This window comes from Budorcas taxicolor, chromosome 16 (assembly GCF_023091745.1).
Source record: "Budorcas taxicolor isolate Tak-1 chromosome 16, Takin1.1, whole genome shotgun sequence".
Classification (NCBI taxonomy): Eukaryota; Metazoa; Chordata; class Mammalia; order Artiodactyla; family Bovidae; genus Budorcas; species Budorcas taxicolor.
The window spans coordinates 19,940,641-19,964,978 of NC_068925.1; the positions used below are offsets into that span (position 1 = coordinate 19,940,641).

At 42.0% G+C, this 24,338-nt stretch overlaps 1 protein-coding gene across 1 annotated transcript in view; it reads right to left on the reverse strand.

Moving 5' to 3' along the window:
• Positions 1 to 24,338, reverse strand: part of USH2A (usherin) — a 930,744-nt gene that overhangs the window by 52,276 nt on the left and 854,130 nt on the right. Inside the window, exon 63 of the mRNA XM_052653949.1 lies at positions 21,189 to 21,510. Coding sequence (XP_052509909.1) covers positions 21,189 to 21,510 — 322 coding nt within the window. The remainder of the gene's footprint in view (positions 1 to 21,188; positions 21,511 to 24,338) is intronic.

Sequence of the window (24,338 nt, forward strand, 5' to 3'; positions counted from 1 at the left end):
TTATGCAAAATATCCTCACACTAACACTATCTAGTTGAAGATATTTATCCTTTGATAATAAAACAATTAAAGGTGATTAAAGTTTCTATTTATCATTTGGGTTTAATGAACATTGGCACATGTGCACATATATACACACACACATACAACACACACACCCACACATTATAACTGTAAGAGTTAGGGATTTCCCAACTTAGAGCTATTAATTAGAACAGGTTAGGGCTGGCTGAGGTGAGGTGCTTTCCTCTCCAAGGTTTTGGGTGAAACCATGAAAGGAGTTACAATGTAAGAGGATGTCATAGAAAACATAGATTAAATATTTGAATAAATTAAAAATAACTAAAATGATCTAACCCCAGATTTTCTGACTGACTAGCAAAAGAATAAATCTATTTGTTTTCAATCTAATTTTTGTTATCTAACTAGTGACTATCATCAACCTTATGCTGTTGCCCATTAAAGATAAAATTGTTCTTTTATTTATCCTCTGCCCACTTTCCCAGCCTCCTAGGACTAATTACTATATGTTGCTTTAAAAAGTTTTAATTACATGAAATGTCAACATCTGCCACCATGCTGCCCAAATCTCACTGCTGTGGAAACAATGGGTTCAACTGTTTGTCGTCTGTTGACAACTGCCTTTTACACATCTTCCTTCAGAGGAGTCTTTGTCCAAACGTGCTCCTTGGCTATTATCTTCAGAATCATTTTGCTTTCCTGTAAGAGAATTTCTAGTGAAAGGATCTCAGAACCTGCCTTTTAAAAAGATTTCCAAGTGATTCTTGTGCCCAGTCTTGTTTGAGAAACACAGAGCTATTCCCTACAGAACCAGGTACAGAAATCATACAGTTGTGTTTTTTTTTCAATTTCTATTCACATGTTGTCTATTCAGAATTGCACTTTGCATTACTTCTGTCATTACCTTCAGCCATTCAAATAAACACACAGCATGTATCTGGCTGAATATGTTACAATTGCAATGATCATCAACTGAGTTTATTACAGTGGCCAGAGTTCCAAACAAAGCAGAGTTCACTAGCTTTTGTAGAATGACCATTTAGCACCTAGTTTTCACTTCAGGTGCAAATTTCTTGAGACACTGTTATTTCTAGAACTTGCTGGGTATCCCCCCCACCCCCCACCCCGGCCCCCGTGCAGCCCAGATGAACATTAATAACTATTTTAAAAGGTACTTAATTCCTCTCACCCAATATTTTCCCCCCTAATTTTATTCCAGAGGGAAAGCAAGAGTTTGTGAACAGAAGCATTTGTAAGAAATTTTGTAGAAGAGAAAGAGAAGGAGTCACGACTCCAGTGAGGATGAAAGAAGAGAGACACTTTAGAAACCTTAGCGTGGGGGCCCATTGGGTGCTTATATTAATGACCTAACTATTCTTTCGGAGAAGGCAATGGTACCGCACTCCAATACTCTTGCCTGGAAAATCCCATGGACGGAGGAGCCTGGAAGGCTGCAGTCCATATAGGTTGCTGAGGGTCGGACACGACTGAGTGACTTCACTTTCACGCATTGGAGAAGGAAATGGCAACCCACTCCAGTGTTCTTGCCTGGAGAATCCCAGGGACGGGGGAGCCTGGTGGGCTGCCGTCTATGGGGTCGCACAGAGTCGGACACGACTGAAGCGACTTAGCAGCAGCAGCAGCAACTATTCTTCAGCAAAATTTCCATGCTTAACCGTAGTTTTCATTTTAATGGTTTGTCTCACTCAATGGCTCATAACTTTCTCAAATAGCATTCCCCAGGACTAATATTTTCCAAGTGCAGTCTTAGTGCAAAGAGAAATTCTTATTGTAAAATTTCAGGGTTTCTTAATTATAAAAAATACCTTACGATTCTTTTGGTTGAGGAAATGCTACAAGTCTTGATAAGACCAAGAGAACAAACCTAGCAATGCTTTCTATACTGTTAGTATCCAGTTGATGTCTACTTGGTCATGTATTTGTTATTTTCCATATAAAAAATGGACCATAGGAATAATGGGACTTTCCTAGTGGCTCAAAGATAAGGAATCTGCCTGCAATGCAGGAGACTCAGGCTCAATCCCTCGGTCAGGAAGATCCCCTGGAGAAATGAGAACAACCCACTCCAGCATTCTTGTCTCAAGAATTCCATGGAGTAGAGCCTGGCTGGCTACAGTCCATGGGGTTGCAGAGTCAGACACAACTGAGCGATTAACACACACACATAGGAATAACCAAATTCATCCAGTAATCTTTCACAAAACCCCTCTTATCTGATGACTCCTACTGTAAGTGACAGTGGCTGTCCTTACCCTTGAAGCATTTTGAGATTTTGCACTTTTTTCCAGGCTGTTTATTACAAGTTGAAGTATAACTGTGACTCTCATAGGATTAATACATGGAGGAATTTTTCAGTTCTCTGCAACTTCTGTGATATTCTATAACATACTTCCTTGTGGAATAAATGGCAATTCTTGATAAAACAGAAACATTTCAACAATATCGTTTCATCAGGCAGCACTAGCGATCCAACATTATTCACAAAAACTGGAGAATATGAATATATTTTCATGACAATTCACATCAGAAACAAACAAGTCCAACATGAACAGCCATGCCAGTAATTAATAAGAAGAGTAAATAGGTTACATGTTAACAGGCTAACAATTAAATTATTTGTTTCCTAGGGGCATGTAATGAGATTGTGATCATACTCCCAGGAGAGACAAATAGATATTAAAAAGGTCTTTCCGATACCTATATTGGCTAAGGCCAACAGCTAATTCAATAGATTTGATCAAAATCACCTCTTCTTTCACTGCTCCTGATTTATGACTTGGGCTGCACTTCGTCATCACTCATTGCAGTTTGCTCTCCAGCGCTCATAAATTATGCCTCATAAATAAAAAGATACAATCAAGGAAATCATATCAATTCATCTGCAACCTTGGAGTACATTTTCCCATGGCATTCACACCAATGCCTTTTTAAAGGGTAGCTTGACATGGGTTTTGAGCATGCTCAAAGAGCAACACACCAAAATAGGCTTTGCCAGAACTGAGGTTAAGAGAGACTAAAAAGAGGAGGCAATAAATCTGAAATGATATGATGATGATAAGACTTAAAAAAAAATTCATTAACAGTCCTGCAGGCTGCATTCATAAAGGAATCACTGGCTGGAAAGCTCTGGGTAGCTATCTGTTTAACCATCTACCTATCTGATTTTCTTTCATCATCAAATGGAGTTTTTTCAGCATGTCTGTTTGCATGGTGCTTTGCCGGGTCCATTATAGTCATGCTTTTACAGATATGGTCCTTGCATTCCAGGCTCCTTTAATCTAAAGCACTTTGCATCAGGCAAGATGGAACATGATTTTAATTGAATTCTGGGACCCAGGGGAAGAAGGGTACAGCAGAACATTGTGTTCGCTTCTACTGGTGCTTTTGAAATTCAGAGATGTGAAGCTAGCAAAGAGATTACAAGACATTTTCCGCACTGGAAATGGATGTCTTCTGCCACTACTGCTCAGCACACAGCCATGTTCTTTGGAGGTACTCAATAAATATGAATGGCTCTTTTCTAAAATGTAAGAAGAGGAAAACTGGCTTCCACATTAGTGGAGAATACTGAAATAGCTTCCATCTGACGTTCGTAATGATTGATAATGAAAATTTGGAACTTATCATACTCCCTTTAATTGCTGTGTTTGCTCTCCCTAAGAGAAACCAGGAACTCAGTCCTGTCCAGCTCTCATGGAGGATATATAAAAGTAGTTCATGGGTCTAGTGAGCAACTGTACTTGTATAAGGGTATTACATGTGCTGATTTACTTCATCCTCTCAACATCCTGTGAGGGGCTATCAGCATCATAACCAGTTTACACACAAGGCCCAGAGACGTTTACATAGCTTGGTAAGTGGTAGGGCCAGCCTTGTCATACAGGTATGTGAGGTAAAAGCTTGAGCTCTCTGCTTTTCTACTGAAGGAGGTCCTAGATACACACATCTTCTATGTGTTTGAGATACTGCCCTGAGGCTGCTGTCGAACTCTGCACAGACTGGCTGTTTCGCAGAGAGAAGCCCTAAAGTGAAGTGGTGGAAATGATCGCAAACATCACAGCATCCATACCTGCTGCTACATGTCATGCTTTAAACAATACTTCCTGTTATACAGAGGCAAGTACTAGTCAAATACTTTCCCTGCTGCTCCAAACATGTATGAAGTAAAAGTGAAAGTTGCTCAGTCACGTCTGACTCTTTGCAACCCCGTCGACTATAGCCCACCAGGCTCCTCTGTCCATGAAATTCTCTGGGCAAGAATACTGGAGTGGGTAGCCTTCTCCAGAGGATCTTCCCAACCCAGGGACTGACTCCAAGACTCCCACATTGCAGGTGGATTCTTACCATCTGAGCCACCAGGGAAGCCCAAGAATACTGGAGTGGGTGGGTAGCCTATCCTTTCTCCAAATGATCTTCCTGACCCAAGAATCAAACCAGTGTCTCCTGAATTGCAGGCAGATTCTTCACCAGCTGAGGTACTAGGGAAATCCATATAAATGCACTTAAATGGCAGGAGAGTTTCAGAAAAACATCTACTTCTGCTTTATCGACTACGCGAAGCCTTTGACTGTGTGGATCACAACAAACTGTGGAAAATTCTTCAAGAGATGAGAATACCAGACCACCTTACCTGCCTCCTGAGGAATCTGTATGCAGGTCAAGAAGTAAAAATTGGAACCGGACATGGAACAACGGACTGATTCCAAATTGGGAAAGGAATATGTCAAGTCTGTATGTTGTCACCCTGCTTATTTAACTTACCTGCAGAGTACATCATCGGAAATGCCAGTCTGGATGAAGCACAGACTGGAATCAAGATTGCCGGGAGAAATAACAATAACCTCAGATATGCAGATGACACCACCCTTGTGGAAGAAAGTGAAGAGGAACTAAAGAGCCTTTGATGAAAGTGAAAGAGGAGAGTGAAAAAGTTGGCTTAAAACTGAACATCACCAAAGGGGTGGGAAGACCACCTAATCCATCCCTCTAACCCAACCCTGGACACACCTCTACCCTCACCCCGTATAAGGAACCAGCTTGTCCCTACCCTCAGTGAGCTAGCAAGGGAAACTGTTACTTGTTCTTGCTCCCCCTGCTATGGGGCTCCAATAAAGCATTGTCTGAATTTTTTTTTCTGGCCTCTGACCAATTTTTATTGATTAAGGAGGTCAAGAAGTCTGGTGGGTAAAACTAAAATACTAAGCTAAGTTTTTTTTCATCCCAATTTTAAAGGTAAGGAAACGGAGGCTTAGAGAGTAAATTACTGGCTGAGGACACAGTGAGAATAAGTGCTGCAGCCCAGATTACAACCTGAGTCAGTTTATCTTTGCAGGGTCAGGAATTCATGCTCTTGATGGGGTGACTTGAGGACGCTATGTTTCAGCAGAACAATGATGGGATCTGGTGTCAGAACATTTGGACTCAAGTTCTGACTCTGCCATTTCCTGACTAGGCAGTTTGCTCAGTCATTCAGTTTCCCGATTATGATGGAAAAAATAATATCTACCTCACAGGACTATTTTGAGATTTATGGGCAATAAAATTGATATAAATTTTGAGAAATGGGGTAGAGGATAAGTACACTTATAAATATTTTACTAAGATTTTGAAAGCCCCAGAGCTGTACACAAACACAATTTGGAGCAACCAGAGGGTGAATTTAAGAACACAGTCTGTGGAACTTGAATTCTAGGTTCAAATTTCAGTTCTTTCTTACCAGCTGTACCCTTGGGCATATTAACTAAGGGTTTCTAAGGGTTGTTATTTAGAATAATCCTTGCCTCAGATGATTATTATGAGTTAATGCATGGAAAACTTTTAAGAGTCCTTAGCAGTACATAGCACTAAATACACAATGATGGTTATTATATTTGTGTGAAAAGTCAGGATATGACTTCTTACTAGAGAAAGTGAGACTAAATAGCAATTCTTTAATTCACTTCTGGGTCCATTTAGCTGTTACGGATCAACAATAGACTTGAAAACCCTGACCATATTCTGAGGTCAACCCATATCTCTCTGTGTCTTTGTCTCCAGGTACTTCTCCACTCTAGAACTCTAAGGGTTAGAATAAATGAAAGCCTGGCTTTTCAGAATATTGCTTCTACATCAAAATTTGTTGATCGGATGGCATCCTCCATTTTACCTTCTTATTAAAATTTCTCAAAAGTACCTCAAGATATATAAAAAGGAAGCAGTGAAGAAAGGGAATGCATTATTCAAAGAAAAGAATCTTGTTTCCAGTTTCATTGCAAATATGCCTTTGGGAGAGAACTGTTCAGTTTCCTAGACACTTATAGGCATCTTAGTAATGATCAGATACATTAACAGATAGATAAATCAATTTACAAGATAAAGTCTTGACCGTCTTCTTAAAGATTTCCATTGAAGGCATCTGATTTACTTCAATATGTTAACATTTTTGCTACTTTCTCTAGATGTTACAGCTTCATAGAGATCAAGATGTTTGGAATTTAATGGAAATAAACCATTAGTCCAAGTACTTAGATTTACTGAGTGTTTTATCAATAATCATAGAGTGGCAAGCCAAAGCTTGCCAGGTGATCCTCCAGCCCAGAAAGAATTCTCCTGGAAAGGCATTGTCATAACTTGGGTGAGAAACAGCACCCACTTGGGGTATGGAGGATGTCTGGGGTATTTTCTCTTTGCCTCCAGATCCATTCTCGGCCCTTCTCTGTTCGGTGGCCCGCTTTACAAAAAGAGAGAGTTGTCACTTTCTCCTTCTCTCTCTCTGGCATCCCAGTTTGGCAACAGGCTGTGTTCCTTATCCATGGACACAGCTTCTCCAGGGCAGCCCCTCCTCACTGGCTATAGCATTTACTGGGTTACAGAAACAGCTTATTCCCCTTGCCCCTTTAGGTCTAGAGGGTAAGGTAATAGCTCCCAATGATGGCTAGACCCTAGGTATGTCAACATCCTTTGTTGATTCTCTTCACCCTGCCCACAGTGCATATGTAGCTTTTTCATTAAATTTTCCTTAAATGCATGTTTGGGAGTAAGCTACTTCCTGCTGAAAGCCTGATTGACAAAGGGGAGAACATTTTGAACCTTTCCCAGGTACCAATCACAGTGGGTAGGCTAAGAGAGGCATTTGCTCATAAGGATGGAGAGATTTGGAAGAGCATTTTTTTGTGAGACTGAACAGTCTCTATGGAATGATAATGATATTTAGTCACTCAGTCAGGTCCAACTGTTCTGCAACCCCATGGACTGTAGCCCACCAGGCTCCTCCTCTGCCCCTGGGATTTCCCAGGCAAGAACACTGGAGTGGGTTGTCATTTCCTTTTCTGGGGGATCTTACTCACTCAGGGATTGAATCTGCATCTCCTGCATCAGCAGGCAGATTCTTTACCACTAAACCACCTGGGAAACCCCTATGGAATGATATTCAATCTTTAATATCAAGGAACTACCCATGCTCCTCAAGATGATCCAGCCAGAGTGGAAAGAGCCTGTCCAGGAGGGTTTGGTGTGGAGACTGTGCTGTTCCTGGTTGAGGACCTGTCTGTTTCTCCCTAGGTCTGTTGTGCCGTCACTCAAATCTCTGTCTTCACAGCTTGCACTACCATTCATGTATTTTTACGAGTACATTGTTCGTGGGTGTGTTTCTTTACTTTATTAACTAAACTTTAAGTCCCTGGGAGGTAGAGTCCATGGTTTTTAGCTTCTAGTTCCAATCCCAGCAACTCAACCTACACTTTGAACTTGGTGGGTGCTTAATAATGACAAGTTATGAAATTATCAGCTTAGAGGCTAAAGGGGAAGAAGGAAATACATCTCACTCTTTCCTGGATATTCGTACAGGACCTAAGTTTCAGGTGACTTTGGACAGCCTTCTCCTTTTACAGCTACCTTCCAGAGCAGGAACCAGTTGTGAAGAGCCACGGGGGCAGGTCAGAATTCTACATTATCGACATCTGCTTAGAGGAAATCTGGTTGCATTGAATGCTTTATGTCCAGCAAAGAAGCTTCCAACAAGAGATATGAGGATCAAACATGGCTTCAACGAACTGGGTCTGAAGGAGGGTGGGAAACAACCTGTCTTCAGATGAGTAACTTGTCTCAAAGGCAATGTAGAGATTGCCGATAGTAGGGGCTTAGGAATAGTGTCCTAGGGGACACCCTGAGGGACAGAAAAAGAACAGGGGTCTGCATACATGTGAACCAGTATTGTCCCTGTGTGCTCTCATACAAACAGGTAGAAATGACCTCCGCTTGGAACATAAAACTGAAGGCAAAAAAGGACACAGTTCCTGCACCAAGTGGCAGAATTCAGATTTCTGTTCACGAAATGTCCTGATGGCCTTCAGTCTAAGCAGTGGCGCTCAGGCTCTAGGGTTTTAGAGCACACACACGGCTAGAGTCAGCCAATATCAATAAATCATTTAAGACCTTGAGCTGCGGGAATTGTGGGTGGGAGCAGCTTACATCTCATGGGAGAAACTAACCAAACATCAGCCTCCATACTGGTCAGAAATACGTTAGTGGGATTCATACTTAATTAAATGCAAGTCCAAAGCCAAACAGACAATGTGCTCAATGAATTTTCTCTAAATGTAATACAAAAAAAAAAAAAATGCTTACGAAAGGAATGAGTTAAGAGTGATGGCACAAGAAAATAAACAATTTGAAGCATGTCGCTAGTCACAGAAACGCGGAATCAGACTATCAGAGTTGGAGAGAATCTTAGCTGTGCAAACATGGACATGTTATTCTTTTTCTGGGAAGACAGTAGCAAGGACAAGAAAGGTTGAACTCTTTCATCAAAGGAGCATCACATCTTCAGGACCAACTGTGCTCTTAATTAGAGATGTTTGCATTCTAACGTTGTATTAATGACTGTTAGGGAGACGTAAGAGTTTTCTTAACCTGCCTCTTTTCCCTCTTGGAAGAAAGTACCTTCTTTTATTTAGTGAGATGCTGAGGATAGTTTCTGCTTTGGCCCAGTTGCTTCATTTTTCTGGAGTTATTAGTAATTGCCCCCTGGTCTTCCCCACTAGCATATTGGACACCTTCCAACCTGCAGGGCTCATCTTCCAGTGTCATATCCTTCATACTGTTCACTGGGAAAGACCCTGATGCTGGGAAAGACTGAAGGCAAAAGGAAATGGGCGGCAGAGAATGGGATGATTAGATAGCATCATCAACTCAATGGACCTGAATTGAGCAAACTCTGGGAGACAGTGGAGGACAGAGGAGCCTGGTGTGCTGCAGCCTATAAGGTGGCAGAGTTGAGCAGGACTCAGTAACTGAACAATGAAGGCAGAGTGGGGAGGTGGCTCTACTATGGAGCAGGCATCCTGCTCCACACACAAAATTGGGTTCTCATTATGCACCCATTTTTTAATGAGCAAGTGAGGCTATGAGAACTTAAGTATCTTGCTCAACCTGCATGATTTTCACTTAGTATTTTCACCCGGAAGAACAGGATGATTGAGAGCATCGAATGCGAGAGAATACGAGGATTCTAACTATTCTACAGTAGCAGGGCTGCTGTGTTCCGTGTGCTGGGGCAGCTCTGGTTTCTGGCTAAAGTGGAGGAGGGGGTCTCATGCCCAGGCCTGTTCCACCACAGTTCTCCATCCTCTTGTTTACAAGAAGGTACAAGGTGTTAGTATGTCATTAAGAGTTCTGTCCTCGGGCTTCTCTGTTGGCTCAGTGGTAAAGAAACCACTGCCAATGCAGGAAACATGAGTTCCATCCCTGATCCTGGAAGATCCCCCATTTCAAGGAGGAATTAAGCCCATGTACCACAACTATTGGGCCGAAGCTCTAGAGTCTGGGCGTTGCCACTACTGACGTCCACGTGCCCTAGAGCCTGTACTCAGCAATAGAAGAAGCCACTTCAGTTGGAAGCCAGTGACCCAAAACTAGAGAGTAGCCCCCGCTTGTTGCAACTGGAGAAAAGTCAGCGCAGAGCCAAAAATTAATTAATTAAAAAACAAAAGATTCCTGCCCTTGATTGACTTATAGAGGGAGAGAGAAGGCCTTACTGAGGCAGGAGATGGATGGGCCCCAGACTGAACAGTTGATGTCTCTTCCAAGAGGAAGTAGAGCTCTACTGAGATTAGAGATAAAAGACCACATATTCCTCATTCTTGAAGTCAAGGAGATCTTCCTGACTACACATGTACAGAAAGGCTCCCTGGAGGTCAAGAAGGGAGGGGCATCACCCCATAGTAAGTAATGTCAACTACCATGGGCCTCTTGTCTGGAAGGCATCTTAGCTAAAAGATGTGGGTGTATGCATGGCACAGCTCTCTCTTTGAGCCTACCCATGTGTCCATCCACACACACTGTACTTTTTTTTTTCCTTCTAATAAACACTTTACTTGCTTCACTACTTTCCATCTCTATGTGGAAATTCATTTCTACACAGCTGATGGGCCAGGACCTTTTCACTGGCCACTGGCCCCTGGAGGTCTAGTGGCTGGGATTCAGGGTTTTTGTTGCCACGGGCCACTTTCAATCTCTGGCCAGGAGCTGAAACCCTGCTTCAAGCCACTGCAGGCTGAGGCCACCCAAGATCATTTCCACTCAGGTGGGACAGTTATAATACTAGCTGTTATTACTATTCTGTGTGAATAGTTTCTATGTATGAGGTACTGACCTAAGCACATTCATGTATCAACACATTTAATCCCAAAACAAGCCCAGGAGTTCAGTGGTGTTTCTACCCACATTTCAAAGACAAGGAAACCAAAACACAGAGAAGGTTTGAGTCAGAAAGCACTGGGGTAGTAATTTTCTCTGATGCCTGGAGAGAGTTTGGTGTGGAACGAAGCCAAATAAAGACAATCTGAGGCAAAGAAAGGAGATAAGGGATGAATCTAACAGCATCCAGTCCTGCATTTTGAGAGAGATTCTTGAGATACAGAAAAGTGTTTGCACCTTTTCCTTGGTTTCAAGGAACGTCTTTAGTCCCTTTCCCAGACAGGTGAACAGAAGCAATTGTCTTCCGTTTAAGGGAAAGTTGGCTTTCTGCCAATTATAGCAAAATAGTTATTATACCATATGGATGATGTAAATTTTCTCAAGGACCTACGTGGGACTCTTATTTAGTGAACTGAATAAATTAGGTTTGTTATGTATTTCCATTTATATTTTACAATATAGTTCTAATTCATTTGAACTAGGTTTCAGAACTAGGTTTCAGAAACATTGCTACTGATCTTCCCTTATATCCATTTTGGTGGTGACATGACTGGGCTTCCCTGGTAGCTCAGCTGGTAAAGAATCTATCTGCAATGCAGGAGCCTGCAGTTCGATTCCCGAGTCAGGAAGATCCCCTAGAGAAGGCATAGGCTACCCACTCCAGTATTCTTGGGCTTCCCTGGTGACTCAGATGGTAAAGAATCTGCCTGCAATGTGGGAGACCTGGGTTCAATCCCTGGGTTGGGAAGATCCCCTGGAGGAGGGCATGGGAACCCACTCCAGTATTCTTGCCTGGAGAATCCCCATGGACAGAGGAGCCCGGAGGGCTGCAGTCCACGGGGTCACAAAGAGTCAGACATGACTGAGCGACTAGGCACAATGACATGACTATTAGTATATGAGCTGGTCTCATAGCCTCACTGACTTTTTAAAAAATTGTACTGAATTATAGTTGATTTCCACTGTTGTGCTAATTTCTGCTATACAGCAAAGTGACTCACTTATACATACGCGTGTTCCTTTTCATATTCTTTTCCATGATGGTTTACCACAGGGGAACTGAATATAGCTCCCTGTGTGTACAGTAGGACCTTGCTGTTTATACACGCACATGCTTTGATACAACTTACACCTAAATACTATCAGAAAATCAAGTTGCTTAGGCTCAGCAGGTATTCTGTGAGATTTTCAAATTATAGATGACCAAGGCCAATCAAGAGAAGCTAACATTTCATGGGAATTTTTAATTTTGTTTTTGTTTGTTTGGGCACACTGAGAGGCACGTGGGATCTTATTTCCCCAACCAGGGCATGAACCTATGCCCTCTGCAGTGGAAACACGGAATCTTAGCCACTGGACTGCCACAGAAGTCCCTGATGAGAATTTTTAAAAGCATGTGCTTGTAGGTGACCCCCCACTTAGGGCCCCAGAATCTAGAACTGGAAAGAGCTGCTACTCCCAGCTGAGGAAAGGCTGAAGGAAGTTAATTTGCTCAAGGATCCAGAAATAGGGATAAAAAACTAAAAACCTGCCATCCTTCCTGCTCCTCACTTCTGTTGATAGCTTGTTGCCCACACTGTGGGAATCTTCCGTGGGGGCTGGTGCAGAGAAGGCCTCCACTGTCCCCTCCTGGAGTTGTTGCATACCCACTGGGGCCGGAACAGTAGGAACCCCCAGTTCATCTCCCCCATAGCCATTCCTCCCAGCCTCTCCTGCATAAATCCTCGGACAGAACTGTTTGGGGGCAGTGTCGGTCTGTTAGTAAGTAGCAGACTGCCACTCTGGGCGGCTCAGAGATTAGACCCACATGCCAGGTGAGTCACACATGGGATTTCCTCCAAGGCTGACTTGTCGTGTCTCAGTCATCCAGTCACGAGGCCCCTGAAGCCTTCAGAGCCCCTGCGTGTGTGTGGGTGCTTATCGAAAAAAATCTGTCAAAGTGGGGAAGTTTCAGGAAAGCTAATTAAGTCAGTGACAGCAGGATTCAATGAAAGGGGAGCTATGACAGCCCTCGTAAATCCATGATGAGTCATCGTTGCCGTAAGCGGGTGTATGACTATGAAGGCGCAATTACTGAGAACCACTCACTGGCCCTCTCCCCGCAGACCAAAGCTGAAGCTTCTTATAAAAGTAGACACACACCCAGGTCCCTCTCTGAAGCCTGTGGAAAGACTACTATCTTAATTTGCTTGCTGAACAATTAAGAACTTCCCCACATAGAATCTGTGGAGCTTTTATATCATATATATTTGCACATCCCAATTTTGAAAGCATTGATGATAGAAATGAGTACTGTCTGTGAAAAAAAAAAAAAAAATCCTACCAGATATGTAAGTATTTTGTAGCATAGCAAGCCTATAATCTCTATTTAAGGAAAAGGTCTGTGCACTGGAAGAATTTCATTTAGCAAAGAGGCATCTCATTTAGGTACGATTCACACATTTGCAGAGTTGTTTTAAAATTAGGTTTTGGTAAACAAAATTGTATCGGAAATTCACAAATGTTTATTGTTTGATGAGAACCTGCACTTCATCACTCAGCAAAGTCAGCCCATTTATCCTTGTGAAACATATATTTTTTAAATTCCAAATTTCTGAGTTTTCCTGGCAGTCTACTCATTGAGTCTGCTTGCTGATGGAGGGGAAGATGGAGGGGACACAGGTTCTATCCCTGGTCTGGGAAGATCCCACATGCCAGACAGCAACTAAGTCCAAGTTCCACAACTACTGAGTCAACAGCCTAATGCCCGCAGGCCCTAGAGCCCATGCTCCGCAACAAGAGAAGCCACTGCAATGAGAAGTTCGCACAGGGCAATGAAGAGTAGCCTCTGTTTGCCACAACTAGAGAAAACCCTCACACAGCAACAGAGACCCAGCACAGCAATAAATAAATCTTTTTCAAAAAATTTCAAATTTCTGTGATTTATATCTCAGATCTTCTGTTGTTTTATGAAACCCAGCAATCCAGAAGCTGTGTTGAAATGAATCAAACTAGAAAATTCCCATTTTCAATAATGGTCAGTGTTAACTCTTCTCACCAAAATCCAGCCCTCCCAAATGAGCAACGAAACAAAATGAAATAACCATAACCAAACAAAATCCAAGAGGAAGTGCAAATGAAATTATTTGATTAATTGAAGACATGAGCTTTAGCAGGTTATATATTCTGTTCCTCTTTCCAGCTTCATACCAAAACAATAAAGAGAACTCTGATTCAGGAAAGTCATGGACAGACCAAGGTAAATAGGCTGGCCATCAATTATCATCATGTAAATTAGGCACTCGTGGGGAGCTGGGTTCACTTACTTAGGCAATCAGTTTACGATTCTTTAGGACTATAATTGTCAACCCTGGTTGTACATTAGAGTCACCTGGGGACCTTTTGAAATGCACTGATGCCTGGACCCACCCCAGAATTAGAACTACAGGGGGGATGGGCCTTGGCAACCGGAATGTTGTTAAAGTTCCCCAGGTGATTTTAATGTGCAGTCAGGGATGAGAACCACTGATTTAAGAAATCAGCACCTGAAAATCGAGCTTAAGTAGCATAGCAACATCCCTGTACCCTCCGGGCCAGTATTTCTCAAAAAAAAGAGGATGTAGACCATCTAAGCTGCTGGGTAAAAATGCAGATTTCTGGGAATCTCTACCCCCACCCCTGGGTATTTGCACCCTGAATGCACTCTTTAGGCAATCCTTTTGTACTATAAATCCTGAGTCTACCACCTTTAGGGTATTCAGTTTTGAGGTATTACTGAAAACTTTGGAAATGCTTGTAAAGCCACACAGCTTTTGCCTGCTTCAACCATGCTACTTCCCAAATTGGTTGCATGAGTCATTATGAGGTGACCATTTTGCCCCCATATCTTCTGTAGCAAATGATTCTCCCCCTCTCAGTAAGAATCTCTTTCTCCAGATACTTTTTGACCCTCCTGCTTATCAGAATTTATCCATGCACTATTCTCTTGCCCAGAGGTCTATCACTGGTCATCAGGTCGAAGAATTAATATAGACGAGGTGAACTGGAGCAAAACCCTGCAGGGCCTCCTCCCATCCAAGTACCAAACCGAACAGTAAATGAGTAGGACAACAGAGTCATGGACTCAGAGTCTGATGCATATTTCTGACTTGTTTTACAGATATTCTTACAGCAGTCCCGGGAAGAAGAAAGCTAACTGCGTGATGATCTGACTGGAGCCATGATATAAGCTACTCCATCTTGAGCAGTGCTGAATCTGTGGCTAGTACAATTCCAAGAACTGGTCTCAAGGGAATGGCATTAACATTACTACTCTATATCTTTGTAGGTATCATAATAATTGCAGCTTGCTCTGTCTGTATGTGTAAGAGGGCAACGAAAACAGTCAGCAAAGAGATGCTCTAGACCCATGCTGACATCTTCCTCTCTGTCTGAGAATACAGTGCCCTGTATCAGCATGAAGAAATCACAGAAGATAGAACTTCACCCCTAATCCCACAGAAATGGACTGATGTTCTGACAAATGGGGATTTGTCAGCAGCTCTTTGCAGGAAAGCATCCTCGGCAGGAAGCCGCTTTTCTTATTTTAGCAAAGGTATATTGTAACTAACTTTTAAAGCAAGTGCTTCCATGCTCTACTCCACTCCAGCCCAAACACATCTTTCAAATCTTTTGATCACTCAATATCTGGCCTAACTTGTTGGTTCCTTCCTTAGATCAAAGAAATAGAAATGAAGACTAAGTAATTAACAGATGACCAGGTCTCTCCCCTAGCTTCCCCTTCAGTAATCTCCTGAACAAACTGTGTGATCAGACTGTGTGAACAAGATAAGATCTAGAGGAGGATCACAAGCCTGCTCACAGCAGGGGACAAAGACTCTGACCCTCTGTGTCAATTATTATCTGACATTAAAAGTTTTCATGACTGAACAGAATCTTCTGAGACAGTTATTTGGGGATGCTAAGTCTACCATCTTTCCAGATTGCTGCCATTCTTGAAATAAGAGGGAAGGGGGCAGGGCACAACATTTAAAAGAATGACACTGTGCTAGGACATGAAAAAAAACTCTTTAGAACCAGCAAGTTCCAAGATGGCAGAAGATTTAACTTCCAGTGGAACTTCAGTCTCATTAAACGCTCACTGTAACATGTCAGCAAGCTAAATGACACACCCACAGATGTCATGACGGATCCAAGACCGACCACAAAGGTTAAAAAGTGGGATTCCCAATTCCTGGAAATCCCCATCCCCTTCCCCAAAATAGCTAGAATATTCCCCCCACTTATTAGCCTATGAAATTACTCAGCTCATAAAAATTAACCACATCATACTTCAGGGTCTCTCACTTTCTGAGATGGAGTATTTCTCTCTAAATAAATCTACTTACCTGTCACTTTGTCTCTCACTGAATTCTTTGTGCAAAGAGACAGACATTAAGAACCTGAGATCAGGCACGATATCAGTTAAAAGACTGTGGATTCAGGTCTCAATCAGAGGCATACAACTACATTGTTAATTAAAGGCATCTTTCCTTTCTACTGACATTGGTGAGCATGTAATTGAGTTTGTAAGTGGCAAGTAGCAGGACCCCTCCATGTGATAACATAGGGAATACTGTCTTCTTCTTCCCACGTAACTGAATTTTTGAAGCTGCCATCAATGATTTAACTCAAAACCAGGTATGAATACAATAATGGAGGACCATCTGAGACCCACTAGGCACACCAGGTGGATGGCCACCTACCCAACCATAGATCATCACCATGCTTCTGATGGAATAGGTTTCTATCTCTGGGCAGTTTCAAAGTTCTTTGTTTTCATCTCCTACAACTATATGGATTATTTCAAAACACAATCCTCTGTAGGAGGGTCAGTCAAATCACTGGCATGGTGGGTAAACTGATGATTTTAGGACAATAAAGGTGCTTTCTAAAAAGCAACTTGCAGAAAAGTAACCCTTAGACAGGTTTGAAAACAATTCAAATTCCTCTCAAAGACAAAATGTTCTTTGTTAAAGGGAAATCAATTCTTTTAGTACATTACTTCCTAAATGACTTCTGTAAGATAACACAGGATCTATAAAGACTCAGCATTTGCACAGGCTAAATAAATCCAATATTTTAGTTCATTTATTTTGGCATTTAATCTATATTTTTCAAAATATTTCTTGTAAGAACTGGGTTTTAGGGCTGATAGGCTAGATTTTTCCCCCTGCTTTCTATATAGCATGAGATTAGCTAGTAAATACAAATTAGAAATCAAATGAAAATCAAATTAAATAATTTCATTTGGGTGAAGTGAATATGGAGGAGGACCATGACACAGGGCTGGTAGTAACAGTTACATAATAGCATAGCCTGAGGTTCTTAACTCATCTCTCCTCTGAAATGTGGGTCCCTTGGTACCTGGTTATTCTTAGCTCCTGGTGAGTGTATGACTGTTAGCATCATTGACACCATATTGAGCTCATACATTTTTTTCCTGTCCTTCCACTGACCCTACCCAGGACTGTACTGTGCAGTGAATCACTTCTCTGTCATCAAGGGCTTGTAGTTAATATATTGTTTAATAATCATTAGGACCAGGAGGCCTCTGTACTCTGTTATTCTCCAAATCAGTTCTCACAAAACTAGTTCAGTTCAGTTTACTCAGTCATGTCTGACTGTTTGCAACCCCATGGACTGTAGTACACCAGGCTTCCCTGTCCATCACCAACTCCCAGAGCTTGCCCATACTCATATCCATCGAGTTGGTGATGCCATCCAACCATCTCATCCTCTGTTGTCCCCTTCTCCTCCTGCCTTCAATTTTCCCCAGCATCAGGGTCTTTTCCAATGAGTCAGTTCTTCACATCAGGTGGCCAAAGTTTTGGAGTTTCAGCTTCATCAGTCCTTCCAATGAATATTCTAATAGGTAACAAAACTAGTTACCCATTCATAAACCCTGACTTAGAAATGCACATCTTGTTTCTCAGCAGGTATCCCCTACCCGAGGTTAACTATAATATTGTTCCATTGGTCCCTTCATGATATACAGTACAGCTGCCAATGCTTCTGGGTCTTTGCCTGCCCAATCCTACCCTGTGAAAGTCGCTGAGTCATGTCCAACTCTTTGTGACCCCATGGACTATACAGTCTATGGAATTCTCCAGGCCAGAATACTGGAGTCGGTAGCCTTTCCCTTCTCCAGGGCATCTTCCGAAACCAGAGATCAAATCCAGGTCTCTCGAATTGCAGGCAGATTGTTTACCAGCTGAGCCACAAGGGAAGCCCAAGAATACTGAAGTGGGTAGCCTTTCCCTTCTCCAGGGGATCTGCTGAACCCAGGGATCGAACCCATGTCTCCTGCATTGCAGGCACATTCTTTACCAGCTGAGCCATAAGGGGAGCCCGAGAATACTGGAGTGTGTAGCCTGTCCCTTCTCCTGTGGATATTCCTGACCCAGAAATTGGACTGGGTCTCCTGCATTGCAGGTGGATTCTTTACCAACTGAGCTATCAGGGAAGCCTGAATATGCCACGAGTGAGTGAGTGAGTGAAAGTCGCTCAGTCGTGTCCAACTCTTTGAGACCCCATGGACTATACAGTCCACGGAATTCTCCAGGCCAGAATGCCGGAGTGGGTAGCCTTTCCCTCCTCCAGGGGATCTTCCCAACCTGGGGATCGAACCCAGGTCTCCCGCCTTGCAGGCAGATTCTTTACCAGCTGAGCCTGTAAATATAATAAATTGATCCACTGAGTCTATGGAGAAGCTTGTTTCATTTTTTGGTCTCAAGACACCTTCTCAGTTCAGTGAGCACATTTCATTCCCTCCATCCTCCAACAGTGAGAAAACTGACAGAGTTAAGGCACATGCTTGGGGTTTACCATTCCTTAGAAAATTCAGATAAGACTCTACAGATGATGCAGCCAATTACTTAACTCATTGACGCTTGATGCCAAAGAAGCTATAATCACGGGTTCACTCTTAGTATCCACGGATCACTTAGCTTTGTCTAAAGCGAGGCCAAATATCAACATCTTATGCTGATGCCATCCAGTTCTCTTACAAAGGTGCAGGTTTATTCATAAGACTAGATCATTTTATTCATAAGACTAGATAATTGACAGAAGAGTCTCTGATAACTTGACACCTTCCTGTAAAGATAATGATAAAGCACAAAGGGATGGCTACATAGGTTCTAGCTGTTTCTAAACAAATTCTGTTTCCAACTGTGGCATCAATGGGTATTTTGTTCCTCCATGACATAAGTCACAATCCTTACCGTATACCCTTGGGAACTGATATGTTTTTAAATAACTGTCCTGTAAGTTTTGGAGTTAATAACATGCACACACTGTATATTTTGTAATGGCCCCAGAATGCTCTTGTAATAAAACATTATATTTCTGAGGTAAAATATATAAATATTCACTTTAAATTGGATAAATAAATGCTATAAATAGCTTCAGGTTTGTTTAGAACGGGTTTTGCTGCTAAATGAGTTGTGCCAAACCTAGATAAAAACTTGTTTTAAAGAGATTTTTAGATTTGGGATTACAAACAAGGGGTTACGGATTTCTATCCGCGTACTTCTCCAAACCATTCAAAAATGAATTTATAGTCTCAATTCTTACCAACTTCACTGGGAAATTTGTCCCATACATTACTGGCCGAAAACATATTCCTTTCACACTTAAAATGTTACCTCTGGTCATTGTCCCTGTTGATTTGCTCACCATATTCCTGGTGACTTTGTGGTTTTATTATTTCTGGTTATGGCAAGCTCTTGGCTTAGTTTCCTAAGAGGCTCAGTTTCCTCTCTTAGAAAATTGTACTTGGTCTTCTACCTGGCACATAGTGCTTGCATCATTCAGCAAGCTTCCTTTGAAACTGTAAGCAAGAGAAGCTGATTCTGACTTAAGCAAAAGGGAGTTTATTGGGAGCACAGTCAGCTCTCCTTATTCATGACTTCTGTATCCATGGATTAAAAAAAAAAAAAAAAAATTTGACAAAAACTCCAAAAAATAAATCTTGAATTTGCCAGGTGCCTGCAGCTATTTACATAATGTTTATACTGTATTTACACCTATTTATGTGGCACTTCATTGTATTAGGTATTATAAATAATCTAGAGAGGAATTAAACCGCAGAAGAGGCTGTGCATAGGTTATATACAAATGCTATGCCAATTTTTACAGATTTTGGTATCTGTAGGGTTCCTGGAGCCAACCCCACCCTCAGATACCAAGGGATGTGTAATTAAAAGAACAGTTGAAGAACCAGGCTTGGAAATGGCAAGGATAAGGAAAGCTTTTGGATTGAAATTAGAGATATTTTACCTTTTAAAATTCTGACTCACTTTGCTGAAGATCAAGCCCCAGGCAAGTCTGAGGGGCTGAATATGACTCAGGTGCCCACCACTTGGCTACATGACAGCCTGACATGTTGATTGACACTGCCACCAAGCCCGAAGCCTGAGCACGGGGAGGGAGTCACTCCCGCACAGGAACTGGGGCTGCTTGTTACAAGAAAACTGCAAATGCACTGTGACAGCAAACAAAACAAACCTAAGGGAAGTCTTCTATTGATTTCAAAATACCTTCAGAGTATTCTTAATTCCTGGCTTTTTGCTGCTGCTAAGTCGCTTCAGTCGTGTCCAACTCTGTGCGACTCCATAGATGGCAGCCCACCAGGCTCCCCCGTCCCTGGGATTCTCCAGGCAAGAACACTGGATTGGGTTGCCATTTCCTTCTCCAATGCATGAAAGTGAAAAGTGAAAGTGAAGTCGCTCAGTCATGTCTGACCCTCAGCGACCCCATGGACTGCAGCCCACCAGGCTCCTCCGTCCATGGGACTCTTCAAGCAAGAGTACTGGAGTGGGGTGCCATTGCCCTCTCCGCCTGGCTTTTTTGGGGTATGCAAAGTCCTCTTTTTTTAGGCTGTGCTCTTACAAAACTTATTTCATCCTCATGCACAGATTAGTTGTTTCCTCCACACTTTTCTCAGCACAGGCGCTGGAGACACTTGCTCATTAGATTTTATTTTCTCTCTTTACAATTCATGAGTTATCTTCAAAGTGATCTTTTCACAAGGAGTATTTGTGGCCAAGGCAACACTGACAGAAGGAAGCTTAATGATAGAAACCACCTCATTAATAAGAAATGCTAATACTTCACCTGAAATCTACCTGGGAATAACAAGCATGTATCACATGGACCAAGAATCAAGAAAACGAAGAAGGCAAATGAATATGCCTTTTCCTCCCTCATTTACTGCTTAAGCTGTGTATACCTGTGGCGGATTCATGTTGATGTATGGCAAAACCAATACAATATTGTAAAGTAATTAACCTCCAATTAAAATAAATAAATTTATATTAAAAAAAGAATATTATTAAACTCCTTAAGCCCCATGTTTCTTTAAGTGGCTTTTTAGACGGCAAGCAATTTTTCAAGTAGGCACTGATCTGTCCCCATCATCTGAGAGAGAGTTGGTAACACCCCCTTCTTACCTGGTATTCATACTCTGTAAAAGGCAGTAGTTCGACATCCTTAAAAGAGCTTGAGCTTCCATTATAGGCTAGCACTAGTTTTGACTTTTCAGGCTGAGTTGCTATTTGTCTTCTGTACAATTCATAATATAAAACTTTTCCATTTGGTTGGAGGGGTCCTGTCCACAGAAGGGAAACGGTGGGCTGGAACCCCCCTGGAGCCATCTGCACCTCTAGATGGGGAGGGGGTTGCTGCCGCGGTGCAACCTCCAGGGTCTCTATGGACATCCAGTCACTTGACACACAGCCCAGCCTGGTGCAGGCTTGGATTCGAACTTCATACCTTCAGGACACAAGGCAGAAATGACCCATTATTGGCAAAATCTATTTTCATGGGAAGAATCTTTAAAAGATCAAGTGTTTTCTGGCCAGGCCGGGGGGAAGACAGATACCTATATATTTATCCTTATCTATAATGAGCCCTTTTCAAAGTCAACAAAGTCATGTTTCTATGGAAATTTTAGAGCATTTTCAAGCCTCTTGGCTTTCCAAACTAAAGCAAAGATTCTCATCTGTCTGGAAAGGGTGGCCACAATTCTTCCCTAAACAGGAATGCACAAAATCAATACACTTTCAAGATACTTTTCAGGAAAATTCTGGTACTCTGTAGAATTAGTTACTACAGGGAGGAAGAACACAGATCCGGGGAATTTGAACGCATTTTCAGCAACCCTGGGCTCCTCCTCCTTTTGCAGTTGGAGCTAAATGATTCCCCAGGAACAATCCCAGGTCAGGAAAGAACGTCATGGAGTAAAGGTCTCCGTGGTAATAAATCCCCTCACCTGATACCCAACATCTTAGAACGGGCTCTCTTACACCACACGAAGACCTTTTGGGGCCAAAGTTAACCCAGCTACATACCAGATTATCAATCACGGAGACACCTTATCACCATCAAGTTAAACTCAACCAATCAATTATGTTTTGCCTCAGAGCTGGTCTCCTGCCACTGGGAAAGGTCTATTTACATATCAGGGACTTTTCCCTTTCAACAAAAGGAGCTTTTGTTAGTGTTAAGTGCCTGCGGTTGCAAATAAGTGCTTTCCCCCTCTTTTCCATGCCCAGCGGACTTTATGACACCCCTAATTTCCCCTCAAGCCCCAGCCACCTTCCTTTCTCCCTTTATTTTATTTATTTTAGCTTCTGGCCATTCCCTCTTCTATTTCCTGCTTTACCTCCTCCAGACAATCCCACCTTCTGTTCACTTTCTTGCTCTTTCTGTTCCCCTCCCCTCTTCTTAATTACAGTTTTCTCTTCCTTTGGGGAATCTCTTGCCTCCCTTTTCTGCTCCCCCTCCCTTCCCCTCCTCCCATGCCCATCTCCACCATGATAGGCTGCCAGTTTACTGGTGAACAAATCACAGCTGTGAATAGTGCATCAGACTTCTAAGTGATTCTGAGAATCAGTTTTGATTTCTCACATATGGAATATTTGCTTTCTGGATTATTTGTGGGGATTAAAAAAGGCTGGGTCAGATTCTTTCTGCTTCTTAGTTCCTAGGATCCTTCTTCCTCCTGACCAGCTGGGGGTACCCCAGGGAGGACACACTAATTTGCAGTATTCAGTAAATGTTAATCTGCTGGGAAAACCCCGAATGATATAAATCCCAAATTCATATAGAAGTGATATTTTCCTTTTGTTTTTGGTGTATGATTTGATGTTTTCACTGTTTACATCCTACATAAAATTATTATAAAATATTGGCAACATTCCCTGCACTGTTCATTACATCCATTTAGCTTCTTTATTTTATACCTAGTAGTTTACACCTCTCAATCCCCCTTTCATCTATCTTGCCCATCCCTTACCCCCCTCCTCATTGGAAACACTAGTTTCTTCCCTTGTTTCTGGTTTGTTACATTTGTTCGCTTGTTTTTTCAGATTCCCCATGTAAGTGAAATCATACAACATTTGTCTTCCTCTGTGTGCCTTATTTCAACTAAACGTAATACCCTCCAGGTCTACCCATATGATTGCAAATGACTACATTTTTCTGTTTATGGCTGAGTAATATTCCACTGATATTTTAAGTCATTTATGTCAGTTACATCTTCAGTTACAGCGGACAGTCAAGGGACATCTCTCATTGTCTTAAATGCCTAAGTGTCTCAGAAAAATAAGATTTTCTTTTTTTCAGGCTGGGTAAAGTACCCTTCTCACATCTGGAAATTTTTTTTCCCCCCTTAGAAATATTTTTTAGTAAGAGTTTCAAAGGGGAGCAAACTGATATGATCTTTAAAATGTGCAGATACCAGTCATGTAAAGAGGACGCCAGGATAAAATGTATAGTTCTGCAGCTAGCATGCACCCTTTTCATACCCTGCATCAGAATAAGATAAAAGCCAGTTCACAAAGCATGAGGATTAGCTACGGAAGATACCTGTGGAAGTTTTAATTACTGTTTAATATTTAATGTGACCCTAAATAATTGTCAGGAGGAGATGCACAGGACTGCAAATGTTTCATTTCAACAGCACTATATATCAGAGATAATTGTAGGAGAGATCTAATCTGCATATCAGTAGATTATAATAATAGCTGAATTTTACGAATGGTAGTTGGAAATCAACACTGTTCCAGCCTTTAATTTTTTTAAGTGGTTCTGTTCATTTTACTAAATTTTAAGCATAAAATGTTTTTTATTACTCTTCTTGCTGGGGATTCATGTTACCTAAAATATGATGGGGAAAAAAGTCAAGCAATTCTTTAAGCTATGGGAAGAGCATCGGTGGCCAGATTCCTTTGTGTGGAAAGTAACACACAGCCGTGCTCATCAGAGAATCCAGAGGGGACCACTGACAAAACGTGAGCAGGCAAAGTGTCACTGTCCCAAGAAACTATGGGATCAGAGCTGAGAGGATCCTAAGGAGCTACAGAAATAGTCAGAGGAGCCTCATCATTCCTGGAAGATGTGTTGGATTCAATAAGGAGTGCTCTCTCCAGAACAAATTTTGGATCAGTCCAACCCTGGCTGGCAACAGCTCTCATTGCCTGCTACTTGTTTTATTGTTTAAAATAATACCTCCTTTTCCTCAGAGCCTAGGTCAGATAACCCCACTGGTGTTCTTAGAACTGCCCAGGGGCTGGCATGTTTCCAGGGGGGACCAGACT